Here is a 19,536-nt window from a genome sequence, read left to right on the forward strand (position 1 = left end):
CCACGTCGGGCTCCCTGCTTGGCGGGAAGCCTGCTTCTCCCTCTGCCACGCCCCCTGCTTGTGCTCCTTCCCTTGCTGTGTCTCTCAAAATAAATAAAATCATTTTTTAATAGAAGAAGAAAGAAAAATATTTGATGAGAAATCTCATTGCCTACACTAAGCAAGGGTACTGACTGAACTACTTTTTGAAAATCTATGTGCTAGAAGGGTTTGGGAAAGACATTTCTCCTTTTAAAAAGGCTTCTCCCTCACAGAATACTTAAACCACAGTATAGTAAGGGGACCACGAATCTTGGCTGTTTTCTCTCTCTCTCTCTTTTTTTAAGAGTTGAGTTTAAAGTTGAACCATCTGTTGACGACCTCCTACAGCATTTGAACTGTTTTCTGTCAACAGGCGTACCAACGTTTACAAATCCAGCAGCAGATGCTACAGGCTCAGCGTAATGTTTCCGGACCCATGAGACAACAGGAGCAGCAAGTAGGTATCGCGGGGCGTGTGGCCGCCCTAGCCAGCGCCCACCGTCCCTGAGCTCACGATGCTAAATGGCAAACTGTTCTGTTGCCGTTGACTTTCCTCTCGCTGAGCCTCCCTCTTAGCCATCTTGGGGGCATCTTAGTTTGGGAGCAGGCGGGTCCAGCCAGCAGAGGCCGGGGGGCCACTTTCGCACCTTTTCCGACTCGCGTGTCTGCCGCCAGGTCGCGCGCACAATCACGAACCTGCAGCAGCAGATCCAGCAGCACCAGCGCCAGCTGGCCCAGGCCCTGCTCGTGAAGCCGCCGCCACCGCCGCCGCACCTGCCTCTGCACCCCTCTGCAGGCAAATCGGCCATGGACAGCTTCCCCCCGCACTCCCAGGCCCCCGGCCTGCCTGACCTGCAGACCAAAGAGCCGCAGGCTTCACCCAGCACCTTCGCTCCTTACCCTCTCGGTGAGTCCCCGTGGGGCGGGCCCTCGCGCTGTCCCCGGCTTCCTGCTGAGGGAGCAGCACCGGCCATCTTCTGCAGAGCGAAGTTCTGCTTCGGCCGTACATACCTCTGGTCTAAAGTCTTTTCAAGTAGCACCAGCAAAAGCCCCGGAATTCCCTCCGTTTGCACTGTTCCCAGTTTCCTCCTCTTCAGCGGCCACTGTCCCCCAACCTAACTGCAGAGACGAGCTTGTAATGGTTTTACTGGTAAAGGTGTTTAGATTTTTACGAATCAGGTACTTCTTGGAAACCAGTGGTGGCCCATCCAAGCCCTGCAGTGTAGAAGACGGTTTGTGTAATCCGCCAAGTCAGCACGTATGCGTTGATCCCTGACCCGTAGGACGCATGCTCAGCACATCAGACCCGCAGGTCTGCAGAAGGCACAGGGCTTCCCTCCAGGTCCTGCAAGCCAGCCAGGAGGGGCACAGGTTCCGTAACCACAGGCGGGATCAAGGAAACGTCCCAGGGAGGGACATGTCAGTAAACGGATGATAAACAGTTTGACGTAGGGGTCCAGAACCTGGCCGAAGCTCTCAGGCTTGTTGGCCAGCTGACTGTTAGTGTGAAGCTACAGGACAAAGGGAGTTAGTAACCCAGGAAGGACATATCCAGAGGAACAAAGGTCGGACGCATGACAGTGAGTGTGCTACTGGCTCTCCTTGATGCTGCCCTGAAAAGAGCCGTAAATCCTGATCGTACGAGCATGTTCTCCTTGACACGCAGTCACTGTGGTTTGTCCATAATATGAACCTGGTGGGTGCTAACTGTGGTCATCCCTCCCCTTCTCGTTGCCCCATGTTCCCAGCCCTTATGCGCACGTGGGAGGACAGTCTGGTGGCCGAGGCCTGGCTGGGGAGGTGGCCCGCCACACCGAGTCCCAGCTCTCCCAGGGCTGGCTCAGCACTTCCTTGCGTGACTTGCCCGACTGGCTCTGCCTCAATTCCCCATTTAAACTGGGGATATTTACCTCCTGGGGTCCTTTAAAGATTAAGTAAGATGACACAAGAAGTTCGCAGGACAGTGCCACATGCCGCCAGCCCCTTGTGAGACACGACCCAGCCTGAAGCACGTCTTGTTTCAGGCCCTTTCAGAGACCGAGTCCACTGTCTGGTGCCCCGCAGTGCTTCCGCTAGAGGCATCTGGCCTCTCAACCTGTTTTTGGAGAATACAGTACAATAATCTTTATTCTTAAAGGTTTTTCCTTAGTACAAATGAAAGAATTAGTACAGTGGCTCTTCAAAATTAGATGAAAAATAATTTTGATACTATTTTATAATATTCACATTAAACTTACAAACTTACTGAAAATATATAGTAGGACGCCTGGCGGGCTCAGTCGGTAGAGCATGACTCCTGATCTCGGGGTTGTGAGTTTAAGCCCCACACTGAGTGTAGAGATGACTAAAAATAAAATATAAGAGAAAAAAAGGAAAGAAAAGAAAAGAAATAGCTAATCAGGCGCACCTGGTGGCTCAGTCAGCTAAGTGTCTGCCTTCAGCTCTGGTCCTGATCCCAGCGTCCTAGGATCAAGCCTCACGTCGGGCTCCCTGCTCAGCCGGGGCCGACTTCTCCCTCTGCCTCTGCTGCGCCCCCTGCTTGTGTGCTCTTTCTCTCTCTCTCTCTCTGACAAACAAATAAAAATTGTAGGAGAAAAAGAAGTAGCTAATGCAGTCTAAGAAACGTAGCCTGGAAGATGGCCTCTCTGCTTGGTTCTTGGCATTTTTCGTCAGTGGTTGTAGCCCCGCGCACCTTCCTTCCCATGCAGTGTCTCCTTGCTTTGCTGTCTCTTGACTGCTGGAACTTGTCATCCACACGGGAAGACCAGGTGTAGAATAATGCAAAATAGCCTTCGTAGGCAGTGCTACAGGGAGGGGGGAGCTCGTGCTCACCTTGAGTGGCGAAGGAAAGACCCACAGTAGGGGCTGAACTTGGATCTCAGATGAGGAGGGCCTCGGTAACCAGAACCTGGCCGGACAGGGCGTGCCCCGGGTGGTCATGCTGACTCATGGCGGGGGTCCGCAGGTGAGCGGGCATGCTGGGGAAATGGGTGCAGGCCCAAAACTTTGAAGCCCAGGCTGGAACCCGGCCTCGTGGTCCCCTCACCCGACTAGGTCAGTGCAAAATGGAAGCAAAGATTGCTGTCCGTGCCAACCTCACACGGCAGCCGCCGGCCACCTCACCTGCACAGGTGTTGTGTTTCGTCTGCAAAGTGTGTGTGTGTGTGTGTGTGTGTGTTAGTTGCCAACATTTAAAAATCTTCAAATGACAGTAATTTCCAGCTTCTTTTAAAATGGCTCCATGGGGCACCTGGGTGGCTCAGTGGGTTAAGCCTCTGCCTTAGGCTCGGGTCATGATCTCGGGGTCCTGGGATTGAGCCCCGGGTTGGGCTCCCTGCTCAGTGGAGTGCCTGTTTCCCCTCTCTCTCTGCCTGCCTCTCTGCCTACTTGTGATCTCTGTCAAGTAAATAAAATCTAAAAAAAATATATGTAATAAATAAATAAATAAAATGGCTCCGTGGGGTTTGCCTTCCATGTGGCTGTCACAGGCTGACACCAGCCGCTGGCACTCTAGGCAGGACAAGCAATGTCCCCACTCGGCCCACTTCTCAGCCGCTTGGCCCATGTAGGCATTGGAGTTTGCAGACGTAGATTTAAAGTCAAGAACAAACCTGTTCAGTACCTTGCTTAAGAGTAGAGATGCACTTTGACCAACGTACCAAGATGATGGTCTGTGAATTCTGGGGTGCACACCTGCCCGTTACTCTCCGCCAGCCGAGCGTTCAGTCCCGCTCATAACTGGTGTCCCCCCTGGGCTCTTTCTCGTCCTCCTCACCCTTCAGTAACCTGGCACAGTGTGGCCAGATGCCGCAGCACGTGGTTTTAGCTGTAAGAAGGAAAAGCCAGGATTGGCTGCCGGTCCAGCGAGGGGCAGACGGCAGCCCTGCCACGCCCTCCAATAGGTCATGTCCTTAAAAGGAGTTTGGTATTTGATTTACAAACTCCGGAAGACTTATAAAGTAAGATCGCTAGAGGTGGAATTGAATGATCCCTACCAGCCTGTACTGGTACCTCAGAACACTGTCCAGAACTCCGAAGGAGTTGTGTTCATCTGCTGAGTTTCCCTAAGGTATCCTAAGATCAGAAAAGATTTTCCTAATTGTCTGGACTTGCCCTGTCTTCCTGTGCGTGCTGAGGAGCAGCAGGACCGTGTTTTGCTCTGAGACAACCGAAATGAAGAGCGTCATTGGTCTTAACCAGAGAATATTCGTTGCCATTTCACCTTAATTCAGGAATAATATCCTGGAAATATGTGTTGTTAAAAAGACAAAAAGATTTTCTTTCTATGAGCGTTGAAAGTTAGAGTTCAGTATGTGGCCATGAGTTAAGACTTGGATTGATTCTCCAGGAGAGCTTTGGAATGTAATAAAATTTTGAGGAAGAGCAGGCGTATCCTAATAGCATTTTTATCTTTAGCTGGACTGAACCCAAACATGAATGTCAACAGCATGGACATGACTGGTGGTTTGTCGGTAAAGGACCCGTCTCAGTCCCAGTCACGCCTCCCTCAGTGGACACACCCCAACCCGATGGACAACTTACCCGGTGCTGCTTCTCCCCTCGATCAGAACCCCAGCAAGCATGGTATGTCCGAGCCGGGGTGCCTGTGGTCCAGTCGCTCCTGCCGCACGGGCCAACGGTCCGTTTGTAGAGCATGCTCGTGTTACTACACACACTGCAGCTCTTGTCTAAGAATTCCGGTAGAATGGACCCTTCCATCCCACCCCAGAGCGTGTGAGATCCCAGCTAGTCCACGGTCAAAGCCCCCGAAACCGCAGCCTCCAGATCTTTGCTACAAACCCGGAAGGAGTTGAACATGCCCCAGAGCAGCAAAGAATGTTGGTCATGGCCTGCAGATTTTTTAGTTTATATGTGTATTCTTCAACAAGAAATTTGTCTACTGAGAAGAAATTTTTTCAATAAAATGATAAAACACAATAGAAAAGCAAATGCGTAGAAAAAAGGAAGAAGCAGAAGTGCTGATACCCGAAGGCAGCAACCCCACTAGTAAGCTTGACTTTAGCTCCCTGTTTCCTGACAGCACTAATAGCAGAGGAAATATAATAGCTTGATGATTCTCTCTTGATTCTAAAAGGAAAAATAAAATTTTTCCTAACTGTTAATTCTACAAGAGAATCATCATGGGCTACCTGGGCGCTTTCCACGGCAGGAGAGCGTGGTCGCCCATGGCGGGGCGGTCCACTCCAGAAGAAGATAAGGGCCCAGCGGTCACGTGCCTAGTTTGTCCTTCCAGAGGGAGGGAGAGCAGGACGCACACAACCACAGAGTCCGTCGCTAAGCACAGAGACTCAGAAGCTGGGCCCCAGAAAGGCACAGGCCCACTCTCAATGGTATGGGTTCGTGTTTTGCCAAGATTTCCCACTTGACAAACTAAAATGGTTCTGAAGGAGTTTTGGTCTTGGGGCGCCTGGCTGGCTCAGTCGGTGGGGCGTGTGACTCGAGGTCTCACACTTGTGAGTGTGAGCCCCACGTTGGGGTAAAGAGCACTTGAAAATAAAATCTTTAAAGAATAAAAAGAATTTCAGTCTTTACAGACGAAGTTGGGGCTAACCAAAGTAGTCACTTATCCTTAGCGAGTGCAGGACAAACTAAGTGTGATCGTTCGTGTACGTCTGGAAGGGGCAGGGCCTGGTGCTTAGAAGTGAGGGCGCAGGGGCTCCCCTGTTCACTCAGCTCTTTGTCTCCCGCCGGCCCCACAGGTGCTATCCCTGGAGGTCTAAGCATTGGGCCTCCCGCGAAGTCCTCCGTTGACGACCCCTATGGCCGGTACGACTTAATCCCGAACAGTGAGTCACCAGCCAGCCCTCCTGTAGCTGTTCCCCATAGCTGGTCACGTGCCAAATCTGACAGTGATAAACTCTCCAACGGCTCCAGCATCAACTGGCCCCCAGGTGAGAGCGTGCGACACGTCTGCCCAGCCGCAGGTCAGAACTGCCCCCAGCCCGAGGAGAGCGTTTCCGCTCGGGAGAAGCCGGGACCTGAGCTAGGGGCCCTGGAAACAGGGACCCCACAGCTGTGGCTTTCCCACTGGAAATCCTTTTGTCGCGCAGATTTGGGAAGTGGTTAGCTCCCGGCACCTTCCTGTAGTCCCTTGGTTCAGTGAGAGGAGTGGAAGGAGAATGGATGCTCTGTTGCGTCTGGCCAGACTGGTCTAGACTCCACACTGTCTGAACGCTGTCGATGTGGCAGCTGTGATCCCTGCTTCTGCTCGTGCCAGAGGATCGATGATTTCCTGAAAGTCTAGGATGGGTCTCCTATTGTAACTAGCAGATCATGAGAATTTTCATAAATTAACCATGAAGGAATGTGAAGATATTACAGTACTCGTGTTTTGATTTCCATTTTGTTCGGCATTTTCTAGAATTCCATCCTGGAGTTCCATGGAAAGGACTTCAGAATATAGACCCCGAGAACGACCCCGATGTCACTCCTGGAAGTGTCCCCACGGGGCCCACTATCAATACCACCATCCAGGACGTCAACCGCTACCTCCTCAAGAGTGGAGGTGAGGAGAGCGGCCGCCAGCGGCCCGGCACGGAGGGCCTCCCGTGCACATCCGGGGGCGCCGGGGTGGCGTGCGGGCTGTGGGCCGGGGACGCTGTGACACACACCTGTAGGCACTTCTCACCATCTGGAGGTAGTGCTGATGGTGAAATGGAGATTGATTTCCTGGCTTAGTACCACATCGTTTCTGACCGCTGTGCTGTAAGCTCCCGATACTACCCACGCAGCTGCTCAGAAAAAGCTCCCACCTGAAATCTGTTTAAACTACAGGCGAATTGACCCCTTCCTCTCCCACCTCAGTCTGCTTCCTTCCGCAAAGTCTGATAGGAAGACTGAAATCCGCCCCCAGTGCTGTGTTCCGGGCGCACCTCGGGGTGCTAGTTCTGGGTGCTCGCTGTGTCAGACTCGAGCTTCCAGGGGTCGGCAGGGGCAGCTGGCTGGGCCATCGGAAGCGTCTGTGCGGCTCCCAGGCGCGATGCCGAGAGGGCGACGCTGATACGGTGGCAGCGCCCGCGTCCGGAGAGTGGGAGGGAGTAGCAGAGCGCCCGTGGACGCTCGGCCCCAGTAAGGCCACTCGGGTAGTCGGACTGGCACCAGCCAGGAGTCCGACTCGGCCCGCAGTGCCCGTCGCCCTGAGTGTGGCAGGGGGGTCGTGTCCTGGGACGACTGTCTGTCGGTGGGTTTTGAGGATTGGGGGCAGGTGTGAAGGGGCAGCCCTGACCCGGGTATTGAGAGACCTCGGAAAGTGTCAAGGTCGCTTGGCGTCACACAGAGCTTCGTGCCAGTGCCCCGTGGGTCCTCCAGTGGCCCCTTGGCCCCCGAGCGGCCTCTGGAGCATTGCGGTGACCTGCACGTTTGCACAAGTGTGCTGTGACGGGCTGAAGGTGGCGTGGAGAAGAAGGGGAATTCTGCGGGCAGGATCTAACAGCTGGCCTCCCATCCAGAGTGGCTGAGGCAGAACGGGCAGAAGGGCATCTAGAAGTGACAGAGGCCCTGGCGTCGGGATCAGATGAGAAAGTGGGGTCTCCGGCTCCAGGGTGAAGAGGCAGGCAGCCATCCAACCTGGGCACCTCGAAGCTTCGTGTGATGTCATGTGACTGCGGGGGCTGTCAGGGGCCGGTCTTGGACAGCTCCTGCCACACCCCTCCTGCACGCCCTGGGGAGCCCTTGCTCCTCTGCTCCTGTGCCCTCGTGGTTGATGTTTGGGAGAAGGAGAACATACAGAACTTCTCTTTATGTAGCCCTGGGCACGTGATCATGCCACTGCCCCAGCGCCAGCGCAGCCAAGCTGCAGAGGCCGGACCTCACCCCCACCTCTCTCCAGAGCGCGATGTGCTGCTCCCCACACACCACCAGCTTCCAGGCAGCCGCTTTGGCTGACCTTGCTCAGGGACCGAGCCACAAATGCCATCATACTTTTTTTAGTTTGTTTTCGCTTGGTTTTTGTTTTTGTTTTTGTTTTTTTGAAGTAGGCCCCACACCCAACATGGGGCTTGAACTCAGGACCCGGAGATCGAGTCACATGCTCCCCGGACTGAGCCAGCCAAGCGCCCCTGTTTTGTTTTTTTGTTTCTGTTTTTGTTTTTTTTGGTTTGTTTTTTTAATTTTTAAGTCCTCTCTGCAGCCAGCATTGGGCTTGAACCCAGAGCCCCAAGATCAAGAGTCCCATGTTTCACCGACTGAACCCGCTGGGCACCCCCCCACCAGCTATTGTAGTTTTAACTAAACAGCTTGACCTGAAGTCCGGAGAGAAGAAAAATAAGGAAACATGCCCTAGACAGAAAACAGGGAGAATAGCTATTAACCTCTTGATACTGACTTACTTTACATGTTTTCGTATGTAATTCTCTATTTTCTTCTGTTGAGTATCGACTATACTAGGTTTTGCTTTTTAATTTGCATTTTTGTTTTTCATTTACTGCCATTGACATTAAGTTCTGATTTGATATTAACCTGCAGATTACAAGTCAGTTTTAATGTTCGTGAGTTCTCGTGCCCTCATTCTAAAGAGGTCGATCACAGTAGGGCAGCTGTAGACAGCTGTGCAGGTTGCACACTGCGTAAGTCTGAGAGATGCCCCGTGCCTGGTCATCTCTGTCAAGCGTATACCCCTGGGGCTGGTCAGCGCACCAGCCCAGGTGGGCCCCTGCATCTGGCTTCCATGTCTTGTGAGATTCTATTTGTGGAAGTAAACGTGACAAGCAGACTGTCACATCCTCATGTCCCCACCCCACCAGCTTCCACACACTGGTGGAATAACTTTCTGAATCAGAGGAGCTCAGATTCTGTTCTGCTCTAACCCAAACTGTCTGCACTGCTTCACCCTTCTTGTTCCCCACCTTCCTGCTCTCAGAGAAGCCTGGGGGAGGGTGACACGGAGCCGCCGGACAGCAGGGAGCTGCACAGGGGCGGCCACCCCCCGCCAACAGCCTCCCTCCCGGGCCACTGGCAAGTGTTTTCACAGGAGGGGACTATGGTTGGGGGAACAGTCCTCCAGTTCCCCACACGAGGCTCTGCCTCATGCCCGTGTCACCAGGGAGAGGCTCAGACAGGACCTAGTGGACACCTGAGACATTCTGAGTCAGAATGAAGTGTTGGTCTTTCTACGGTAAAATATATAACAAAAAGCTTAGAGTTTCTTGGTTCTTGATTTTGTGGACATTGTTTGAGGTGTGAAAAGATGGGGAGTGCCATGTACTGTGAGTTTTAGCCTACGTGGGAGGGAGTCAGCGCGATCGGTTCACGTTCTGGGCGGCGTTCTCGGCATTCTGCCACCAACCCTCTTCTCCCATGCCTGGAGACCCTGCCCCCGAGAGGCTGCCACTGCCTTCTGGGATCCAAGGGTCTGTCTGCCCTGGCCGTGGCCCTGACCACGTCACACCTATATGGTCAACTCCCTGGCCAAAACCAGCCCCTTTGGAGCAGCCTCCCTCTCAGTGGGTGGCACGGTCGCACCGCCGGGCTCAGGGCTGCCCCAGCGCCCGCCACCCGCCTCTCCCAGCGCTGTGTGTGCTTCCGCAGGGTCCTCCCCACCATCATCTCAGAGTGCCGCGCTGCCTTCCTCGAGTGCCTGGCCGCTCAGTGCCTCCGGCTACGGTCGCTCTTTCAGCAGCATCGCGCCCGCGCCCAGCATTGCAGGTACGCACTGGCTTCTCCTGACGTCTGCCCACTCACCCCGGAGCTGGGGGGCCCTGCGGTGTGATAGAGAGGGGGCCTGGGCACCCCTGCCCCGTGCCGTGTGCAGCAGGAATGGGAACATCACCTCTGCGGGGTGGTCGTGAAGGGCACGTGGCTGTAGGCCAGGGCACATCTGCTTCCATGGACCTGCTCCCCTCTCGTCCCCTCCCCCGTGGCTGCAGCATGAGGGGGGCACAGGGGTGTAGAGCGTGCAGGCGGCCCCCGCTGGGAAGTCGATGAGAGAGATGAGTAGGTCCCAGAAAGTGTGGCCGCTTCCTGCCTGTTACCTTCTCTGTTACCCTAGGCTTTTAGAAGTTTCTGAAGTAAGACGTTTTGTTTAGGCTTAGAGGAGAATTGAGAAGTGTTTGTCATAAAAACTTCAGGGGAATCTGAACCAAAAAATTTTAAGACAACGATATAAAGAGATGCAGGCCCAGACGCTAACAAGATGTGTGTCAGGTTTGTAAGTAGACAGAAGTCTTAAAGAAGGAATGTTGTTTACATACTTCTTCAAATATATATTTCTGTATTCCTTTAAACCTTGTCACTCAGAGCTTTTTGAACCAGTGTAAAGATGCCGTAGGAATCCCTCTAACACCAGTACCTGGGGAAGAAAGCCGTTCTGATGCGGTGTAGCACCCTTTCCTTCCCCTCTCTGTAGTCAGTTTATTATTTTATTTTGACCCCAGTGTGTTAATACACAGTCTCAGGTATGAATGTAGTGATTCAACATGTAGTTTAGCATCTTACTGAAAACAAAGAGAGTTTCTGGATTATGTCATTCTTTCTGTTTATTCTTCCTGACGTTTACAGAGGAGACATATGTAGACCTTTAATACTTCTGTGATCATGTAGCTGAAGCGAAGGGGCAGAGTCTGATCATTTCCCTGTATCTCCAGCCGTTTTTATAGCATTTTTGCTTTTCTGACCAATGACACTTTTGCTAAGATTAGTGTTTGTTTGAAGTCCTGGGGCTAGGGGTGGAGGGGAGCTCCACCCAGGGTCTGTGTTGGCCTGGTCGCTGCAGTGCTATGCCAGGACCACCATGACAGCGACCACTCTGTCGCCAGCACTTCCTGTCCGGTCATGCTGGGCGGGGGAGGCGGGCCTGGCAGACGTCCAGGTGTGCGCACCTCCCAGCTGAGGCCTGCGTGCAAGAGAAGCTGGCATTCAGAGTCGTTACCAGTTGGGTTTTTTCCTCCCAAAGAGCCTTCAGACACTCTGCCCCCCGTGGAGGTACTAAGATGCCGAACGCTCAGCTCCCAGCTGCTGGGCCGCGCGCGTCCGTTTCCACCGTGCGGCCCAGTGGGCTCATCTCAAAGCTGTGGGGTGTCCGGGGGCATTGCCTTGAAAAGGGACTAGACGCTAAAGGAATGGTGTAAAGGATCTACACATTAGGCTTTTGTCCTCGATTAACGTGTTGCATTATAAGCTTATCCCAATAGAAGATGTCAATAGTTTGTTTTAGCCTCGAACTGCAAAAGTGCTGTTTCCTCGGTGGCCGACTTGGTTCTGGCCCAGTCAGCGGATTCAGCATCAGCCTCCCGGCGAGGCCTCCCGGGGTCGCTGGGCACAGGCCTGTGGTCAGTCTTTAGGCAGGAATTCAAAAGCGCACGCACCCCCACGGTTCTCGCATGGGGGCGCTTTCCTCGGCATTTCCTGTCCATCCCCATGGTCTGCTGGTGCCAGAGAGCGCCTTGCACGCTTCTCCACACACTGCGGTGACGTCTTCCGATCTCCAGAACCCCTGTGCTCTGTCTCCCTGCCTTTCTAGGTAAACTGTCAGACATCAAATCGACGTGGTCCTCCGGCCCTGCCTCCCACACACAAGCCTCTCTGTCTCACGAGCTGTGGAAGGTGCCCAGAAGCACTGCTGCCCCCACAAGGCCGCCTCCAGGGTTAGCCAATCCCAAGCCTTCCTCCACCTGGGGAGCCAGTCCCCTCGGCTGGACCAGCTCTTACTCCTCGGGTACGAGTCCGGGCGCTCGGTGTGCGGGCGGGCCGGGGCAGGGCGCGCAGGGCCTCCGGGCCTGCTCCGCCGGCCCTTCAGGGCGTGAGTGTGCCCATCATCTTGTCCTTTGGTTCCTTGGGAAGGACTGCGCCCCCACCCCTAGAACCTGGAGAGCTAGGAGGGGCCCCAGATTCTCGGGGCAGCGTGTGGGCCGAGGGCCTCAGCCGCTGTGGTTTCCGGCCTCCACCAGGGGCCCCAGGGTCTGGCAGGTCTGCCCAGAGGCAGGCGGGCGCAGCCGCCACGGCACCCTTCCAGGGGCCATGCTGGGCCCTTAGAGAAGGTGCTTCAGCCTTTGATACGTGCTTCTCCACAACATTTCCCGGGAGCAAAGGGCTGTTCAGGCCAGAACCCAAACCAGGCCCCTCGTATGCATCGGGCCCGCCTCCTGGCACCGCCGTTCTGCCAGCTGCCACCAGGCCTTCTGCCGAGCTGCGGCTGTGGAGCCGGAAAAGCCGAGATGGAACCAGCTGCAAGTCGCTCGAGACCCGCGCCGCGCCCAGCCTGGCGGCCCTGGGGGTCTGCTGTGTTAGCCGGAGTGTCTTAGACTGTTGATTCTCGGCAGAGGGGACAGGCGCTTCTACCATCCTCCGTCCGTCACCCGGCCCCCAGGGGGCCTGCAGGAGTTGTGGGGCTGGGTTCATCAAACCAAAAAGAGAATGTGGGTTTTCAAAGGTTGAGAAAGGCTTAGAGCGTGCAGTGGTGGCGTGCGCCGCCGCACGTGGGGGCAGGAAGCCTCTGGAGGCCGTGCTGACGGGGCCGTCCCTGGCTCGCGCAGGTTCCGCCTGGAGCACCGACACCTCAGGACGGACAAGCAGCTGGCTCGTTCTCCGCAACCTCACGCCCCAGGTACGGGTGCAGGTCACCGAGCAGCCGGGCACGGTCCCCAGAGTGTTCCCGCCACCCCCAATGCATGCCGGCCTCTGCACTGGGGACCCTCACTCGGGCCCAAAGACAGCAGGGGCGGTGCAGGCAGACAACCTCCATGTTCCGGGGGAACTGTTTGCTTTTTACTCTTTTGAGGCTTTTAAACAGTCGCTTGCCTTTGATTCTATCCGCCGAGGCGTCATTTGTCCTGTGCTCCCCTTTCCTGGGAGCAGGGGCCGCAGGGCTGCCACGAACCGCGGGCTCTGTGTGATGGGCCCCGGCTGGGTGGGTGGGAGGCCACAACCAAAATGGGGTCTTTTCTTTCTCCTGATTGATGGAATTCACGGAATATAACTGAAACACCCGGGATTAAAAAGTTCATGGTAAATGACAAGGTGTAAAAGGTTAAAATCATGAAGTCGTATATACTAAGCCCTTTTAGAGACAGACCTTTGCCCAGTGGTTAGTACACCTGGGCCATATACATTTTCTTTGAAGAATGTCGTGGAAGAAGTCGCGGGAAGGTCGTTACCGCCCCCTTTGCTTCCTCAATCAGATCGACGGCTCCACCCTGCGGACGCTCTGTTTGCAGCACGGGCCTCTCGTCACCTTCCACCTGAACCTGACTCAAGGCAACGCCGTGGTCCGCTACAGCTCCAAGGAGGAAGCCGCCAAGGCCCAGAAGTCCCTGCACATGTACGTGTCCTGGCCGCTGTCGGCTGTCCCCGGGCTGCGGCCCCAGTGGCGCTGGGTTTGGGCTCCATGGAGCGTCCCGGGGCTGCCGTGAGAAAGCACCACAGGCCCAGACGCTCATCACCTCTCAGTTTTAGAGGCACCGAAGTGTCGGTGGGGTCGGTTCCTTCCAGGGCTCCTGTCCTTGGCCTGCAGGCGGCTGCCCTCTCCCTGGGTCCTCACGTGGTCGCCTCTCAGTCTGAGTGTGCGTGTGTCCCAACTTCCCTTCTCAGAAGGACACAGGTCATCGTGGATGCGCGTTCATTGATGGTCTCATTTTACTTCCATGACCTCTTTGAAGACCCGTCTCCAAGTACAGGCACAGCCGAGGTGCTGGGGGCTGGAGCTTCCGTGTGGGTAATTGGGGGGCCAGGATTCAAGCCGTAGCGGGTGTCTTGTGAAATGTGTTTCTTCTGCTGCGGAGTTGCCGTGGCCCTGAGCCCAGCAGGGACAGGTGCCCTGAGAGTGTGCACATAAAGTACAGTGCCACGAGGAAGCTGCTGTCTCCACCAGGCACGTGACCGACCTTCCACCACCGGCCCCCGCCGCTGTTCACAGGACACCCTTGCTGAGCTGTGTCAGGGGGTAGACTCAGTGACAGCCTTGGAGCCGTGGGATTGCTGGGTCCCACGGTGGTTCTGTTTTTAATTTTCTGAGGAACCTCCAGAGTGGCTGAACTACTCTCCATTCCCCTCAGCAGTGAGCAGGGGTTCTCATCTCCACATCCTCCCCAACACTTGTTACGTTTTGTCTTCGGGAGTCCAGCCGTGCTAACGGGGGCAGCGAGGTCTCATTGGGTTTCGATTTGCATTTCCCTGATGCTCAGTGACGCTCAATGACGCTGAGCGTCGTCATACACCTCTTGGCCATCTGTATGTCTTCTTCGGAAAAATGTCTCTTTAGTACCTCTGCTCATCTTTTAGTCGGATTTGGGGCTTTTGTTGTTGTTGTCATTGAGTTACATGATTGTCTATATATTTTTAAAATTAACCCCTTATCAGGTAAACACTTCGTGAATATTTTTCTCCATTCCATAGATTGTCTTTTCATTATATTGACAGTTTCCTTTACTGTGCTGGAGATTTCTAGTTTGATGTAGACCTACTTATTTTTTTCTTTTACTGCTTGTGCTTTTTTTTTTAAGTTTTATTTACTTAAGTAATCTCTGTGCACAATGCAGGATTCCAACTCAAAACCCCGAGGTCGAGAGTCGCACGCTCCTCCAACTGAGCCAGACAAGCGGCCATGTGCTTTCAGTGTCCTATCAAAAAGCCGTTGCCAAGACCAGTGTCAAGGAGCTTTTTCCCTGTTTTCTTCCAGGAGTTTTGTGGTTCCAGATGTTATGTTTATGTCTTTAATCCATTTCTCGTTAACTTTTGCGGGTGATGGGAGACAGGCGTCCACCGGTCGCTGTTCCCCACGTGCTTCTCCAGCTTCTCCAGCACGTTTGTTGGAGAGACTGTCCCTTCCCCACTGAGTGCTCTGGTGCCCTTGTCAAGTACAGATCAGTTGTCTACATGGGACTTTGTCTCTGGGCTCTCTGTTCTATTCCACTGGTCTGTGCACCTGGGGGTTTTGGCCAGAACCATACTGTTTTGACTCCTAAGGCTTTGGAGTATAGTTTGAAATGAGCGAGTGTGATACCTCCAGCTTTGTTCTTTCTCAGAATCGCTGGGGCTGTTTGGAGTCTTGTGTGGCTCCATACGAATGTCTGTGAAGAATGCCGCTGGGATTTTTATAGACGTTCCATGGAACCCAGAGATGGCTTTGAGTTGCCTGGACGGCCTCGCATGTTACCTTCTTCGGTCTCTTTCACTTAGGTCTTTTAGTTTTTTTACTTGTTTGTTTTTTAAGATTTTGTCTATTTATTTGACAGAGAGAGGGATCACAAGTAGGCAGAGCAGCAGGCAGAGAGAGAGGGGAGGCAGGCTCCCCGCTGAGCAGAGAGCCCCATGCGGGACTCGATCCCAGGACCCTGAGATCATGATCTGGACCAAAGGCAGAAGCTCAACCCACTGAGCTACCCAGACGCCCCTAGACTTTTAGTTTTCATTGTATAAAGTTTTCACTTCCCTGGTCAAATTTATCCCTAAGGGGTTTTTTTGTTGTTGTTTTTTAATGCTGTCATGAGGGGGCGCCTGAGTGGCTCAGTGCGGGGGGCAGGGGGGCTAATGCTGTCGTGAATCAGCTGTTTCTCATATGTTTGTTGCATATCCTGCAAACTTCACTGAACTCACTGACCACTTCCAGCTGTGTCTTTGGTTAAGTCTTTAGGGCTTTCTCTCTATAAGATCACGTCCTCTGCAAATAGTGACGTCTCACTTGTTCCTTTCCGATTTGGACGCCTTTTATTTCTTTGTCTTGCCCGATCGCTCTGGCTGAGGACTTCCGGCGGGGTGTGGAGTAGAGACGGCAGGAGCAGGCGCGCTTGCCTTGTTCCTGCCCTTAGAGAAAACGCTTTCAACCGCTCACCGTCGAGTGTGATGTTAGCCGTGTGCGTGTCACGTGCGGATGGCCTTTCTGACACAGAGCCCCGTTCCTTCTACGGAGACAGGAGGACTTGGGTCTTTCCTCCATCCGTGGGATGTGTCACACTTTGTGACTGGCGCGTGTTGAGCCGTCCTTGCGTCTCAGGAATAAATCCCACTTAACTGTGGATGTATTGTCCTTTTATGTGCTGTTGAATTCTGTTTGCTTGATATTTTGTTGAGAATGTTTACACTGTGTTCATCAGGGATTTCGGGCTGTAGTTGCCTTGTGTCCTGAGCTAGCCTTGGTAGCAGGATCTCATGGGCCTCATAAAAGAGTTCAGGAGTGTTTCCTCCTCTTCAGTGTTTTGAAGAGTTTGAGAAGAATTGGGGTTAATTCTCCTGTAAATGTTTGGTAGAATTCACCAGTGAGATCACGTGGTCCTGGGCTTTTCCTTGCTGGGAGGTTTGTGGTCACTGATGCAGTCTCATTACTCGTTACTGGTCTGGTTAGATTTTCTGTGTCTCCATGATTCAGTCTTGGTGGGTCATCTGTTTCTAGGGATTTGTCCATTTCCTCTAGGTTGTCCAATGTGTGGGTGCAGAACCCTTCCTAGAGCTCCCAGGATGCTCTGCACGTCTGTGGTGTCAGGCAGTCCCGTCTCCTCCTTTAGTTCTGATGGTATTTATTTGAGTCTTCTGGTTTTTCTTAGTCTAGCTGAAGCACTGTCAAATTTTTTATCTCCCAAAAAACCAGCTCTTAATTTTGTTGCCATCCTGCTCTTTTAGGTGTGTTCTGGGAAACACTACCATCTTGGCCGAGTTTGCCGGCGAAGAAGAGGTGAACCGTTTCTTAGCCCAAGGCCAAGCGCTGCCACCCACCTCCAGCTGGCAGTCCAGCACGGGGACCGGCCAGACACGGCTGGGCGCCTCGGGCAGCTCCCACGGCCTGGTGCGCAGTGATGCTGGCCACTGGAGTGCCCCGTGTCTGGCCGGCAAAGGGAGCAGTGACCTGCTCTGGGGCGGGGTCCCCCAGTACTCGAGCAGCCTGTGGGGCCCGCCCAGCAGTGACGATGGCCGGGTCATCGGAAGCCCCACCCCGCTGAACACTCTGCTTCCCGGCGACCTTCTCAGTGGGGAATCCATCTAGGACCGAGAGGACCCCATGGGCGCCACAATCATCAGCACTAGGAAGAAAAAGCTGACCCTTTCCAGTCCGGGCGGCGCTGAGGACCCCGCGTGACCTGAGCAGCCCGGCAGCCCTTTGAGTACCTCTGTCCAGTACTGAAGACGAGCCCTGGCCGCAGTCCTTGCGAACTGTTCACGAGACAGTGCGGGCTGCGCTCGGTCAGTGTCACATGCTAACGACAGGATGTTCCTCATAGCTTTTTATTTTGTGTTGTCTTACATTTGTATGGTGTGTTGTCGTTTTGATTTTTTAAGTATAAAAGCTGCTTAGAATAGTTCTATCATGAAGGGCACTTTTCAGATTGTGGGCTGGAAAGGGTTATTTTATCAAGGGGGGCGGGAGGGAGGGAGACGAGAAAGCCTATTTAAAACGAGCCTGTGACGATTATGCACATTACCAGAGGCGGACCCCGTAATCAGGGGGAGCTGGTGTCCATCACTGGGCGCAGAGCACGGGCTCCACGCGGCGGGCCTGGTGGCCCAGACCGGCGAGCTGCGCGGAGGCGGCGGCCTGCGGCCTGCTCTCTGCTCCCACGGGTCCGCCTATGCACATTACCCTTGTTTCATTACTTTTTCATGCCATTTTTTTTATCCCAAAAAATATTTTTTAAAAGTTAAAAAAAAAAAAGACATATCAAACATGCAAATACTTGAATCCAGCAGGCCAATAAGGAAATGTGAACACTTGCCGCGTCGAATTCTACACTTCCAGGCTGACGTCAGTGCGCAGAAACAGGCTCTAGGAAACATTTCTGAGTTCACAGCCTATGTGCGTGTGCGTGTGCGTGTGTGTGGAAACAGAAGCGTGTGTGCGTGTGTGTGCGTGCGCGCGTGGGCGCACTTTCTGTGTTTGTGTGTTCCGTGTGTGAGGGATTTAACTGTGGGTTTTCCCTTTGATTCAGTATATGCTTTTTTTTTGGCGCATTGGTCAAACGTTTGTTACTATTATTAGCTTCTAACTTTGCACTGAGTGTCCCTGCCCTCCTTTTGCTAATCCTATACATGAAAGAGAATTCATAGGACAGGGCCGGTGACAATTCACGTGTAAATGTTTACTCAAGGACTCTGTTATTGCGTTTAAAAATTACAGTGTATATCTCTGGAGAAATAATCTGTATACCTACCTTTAGCAGCTTTTTATTGTGGACTAATGCGAGAGAATTACCAGAGTATTGCACCGTGTTTCCATGTGGACTAGAAAGTGAGAGAGAAGACAGCTGTTGCAGAACTGTGGCCATAGATCCTCGCGGAGACCGGACGGCTCCGCGGGAGGAACGGAGACAAGCACTTGGACGTGGGTGGTGACCGCTTTCGGAGGGGCCCGTGCTCAGGGCTCCCACCTGTTTACAGACCTTTTTTTCTCCTTCAGACTTTAAAATAAAAAAATTTTAAAAAGGAATTTAAAAAAAAAAAAGAAAAAAAAAGAAAAAAAAGAGACTTCCGTGGTAAAGAAACCTATTTTCAGAACGCAGATACGCTACTTCAGAGCTCTGGGATTGAACAGTGTCGTCGCTTCCCTCCGGCCATCGTTGTGGACTGTCGATTGTCCCCCTTCGTCGAGGTGACGAGACGTTGTGGTCACTGTCTTGCACATGCGGACGCGCTCTCAGGAAAGCCAGGGTTCCCGAGGGGCAGCTCCACACCATTTCATGTATTTTGTAACCCAACTCCTAGCACTGAAGATGTTATTAAAAAACAAACAAAAAAAATAAAGAAAAAAAAAAGAAAAAAGGAAAAAAAAACACAAAGAAGAAAAATACCTAATCTCTAATGTGTAGCAGTTACATATTTACCAAATAACGGACTCAAAAGAAATAGATGTTTGAAGAGTGCTTTATATATTAAAAATTGCTTTATGTTTTAAAAATGATCAATGTTTTGATTGTTTTGCAAGAAAGACAGACAATGGAGTAACATACCCTCAAGTATGTTTAAAAATATATGAACATTGTGCTCCCTGCCTGCTTGATCAGGAAACTTGTGCATTACATTTTTTTTAATTAGCTTTTTAATGGTTTTATCAAAACAAAACAAAACAAAAAAAAAGAACAAAAAACAAAAAAAAACACAAAAACCCCACAAAAAACAAAAAAAAGAAGGTCCTGCAAAATTGCAGATCAACAAAAGCTGGTTTTATAGAGGATCATGAACTATGCACAAACTGGGTTCAAGACTTGTTTTCTCAAGCTGAGTCGTGTGTTAGCTAAACAAACCTTCCTCAGAGTAATAGCATCTCATTGCCATTACATGCGTTCTATATATTCGATGTACATATCCTCACGTATGTATATCAAATATATGTGCGTGCGTGCGTGTGTGCGTGTGTGCGTGCGTGCACCAGACGGCTCTCCTGCTGCCGCTTCGCATCGAGTTGTAGAAAAACAGATTTTAAAATTGGGGATGGAAGTAAAGACTCTGTTTGTTTTTCGGTTTTGTTGATTTTTTTTTTGACCTTTTTCTTTTGAATTAAAAGATGTCTGTAACTCTGAGATTAAAAAACAAGTTTGTGGCTTTTAATGTTTTTTCCTCATAGAATGTGATCGTTGAAGA

At 52.4% G+C, this 19,536-nt stretch overlaps 1 protein-coding gene across 4 annotated transcripts in view; it reads left to right on the top strand.

Annotated features, from left to right (window-relative positions):
* The window catches only part of TNRC6C (trinucleotide repeat containing adaptor 6C), a 142,524-nt gene extending 123,848 nt beyond the window's left edge, over positions 1 to 18,676 (top strand). For 2 of the 4 annotated variants that reach the window (XM_080826379.1, XM_080826380.1), the window contains 10 exons: positions 395 to 478; positions 697 to 928; positions 4,438 to 4,605; positions 5,742 to 5,933; positions 6,404 to 6,547; positions 9,568 to 9,684; positions 11,498 to 11,692; positions 12,510 to 12,580; positions 13,155 to 13,294; positions 16,588 to 18,676. In XM_080826379.1, coding sequence (XP_080682505.1) covers positions 395 to 478; positions 697 to 928; positions 4,438 to 4,605; positions 5,742 to 5,933; positions 6,404 to 6,547; positions 9,568 to 9,684; positions 11,498 to 11,692; positions 12,510 to 12,580; positions 13,155 to 13,294; positions 16,588 to 16,948 — 1,704 coding nt within the window. In that variant the 3' untranslated portion in view covers positions 16,949 to 18,676. The remainder of the gene's footprint in view (positions 1 to 394; positions 479 to 696; positions 929 to 4,437; positions 4,606 to 5,741; positions 5,934 to 6,403; positions 6,548 to 9,567; positions 9,685 to 11,497; positions 11,693 to 12,509; positions 12,581 to 13,154; positions 13,295 to 16,587) is intronic. The other 2 variants (XR_013968157.1, XR_013968158.1) reach the window with 2 other exon arrangements.
* Positions 18,677 to 19,536: the final 860 nt, after the last annotated feature.

The sequence above is a fragment of the Martes martes genome, assembly GCF_963455335.1.
Source record: "Martes martes genome assembly, chromosome: 16".
NCBI lineage: Eukaryota > Metazoa > Chordata > Mammalia > Carnivora > Mustelidae > Martes > Martes martes.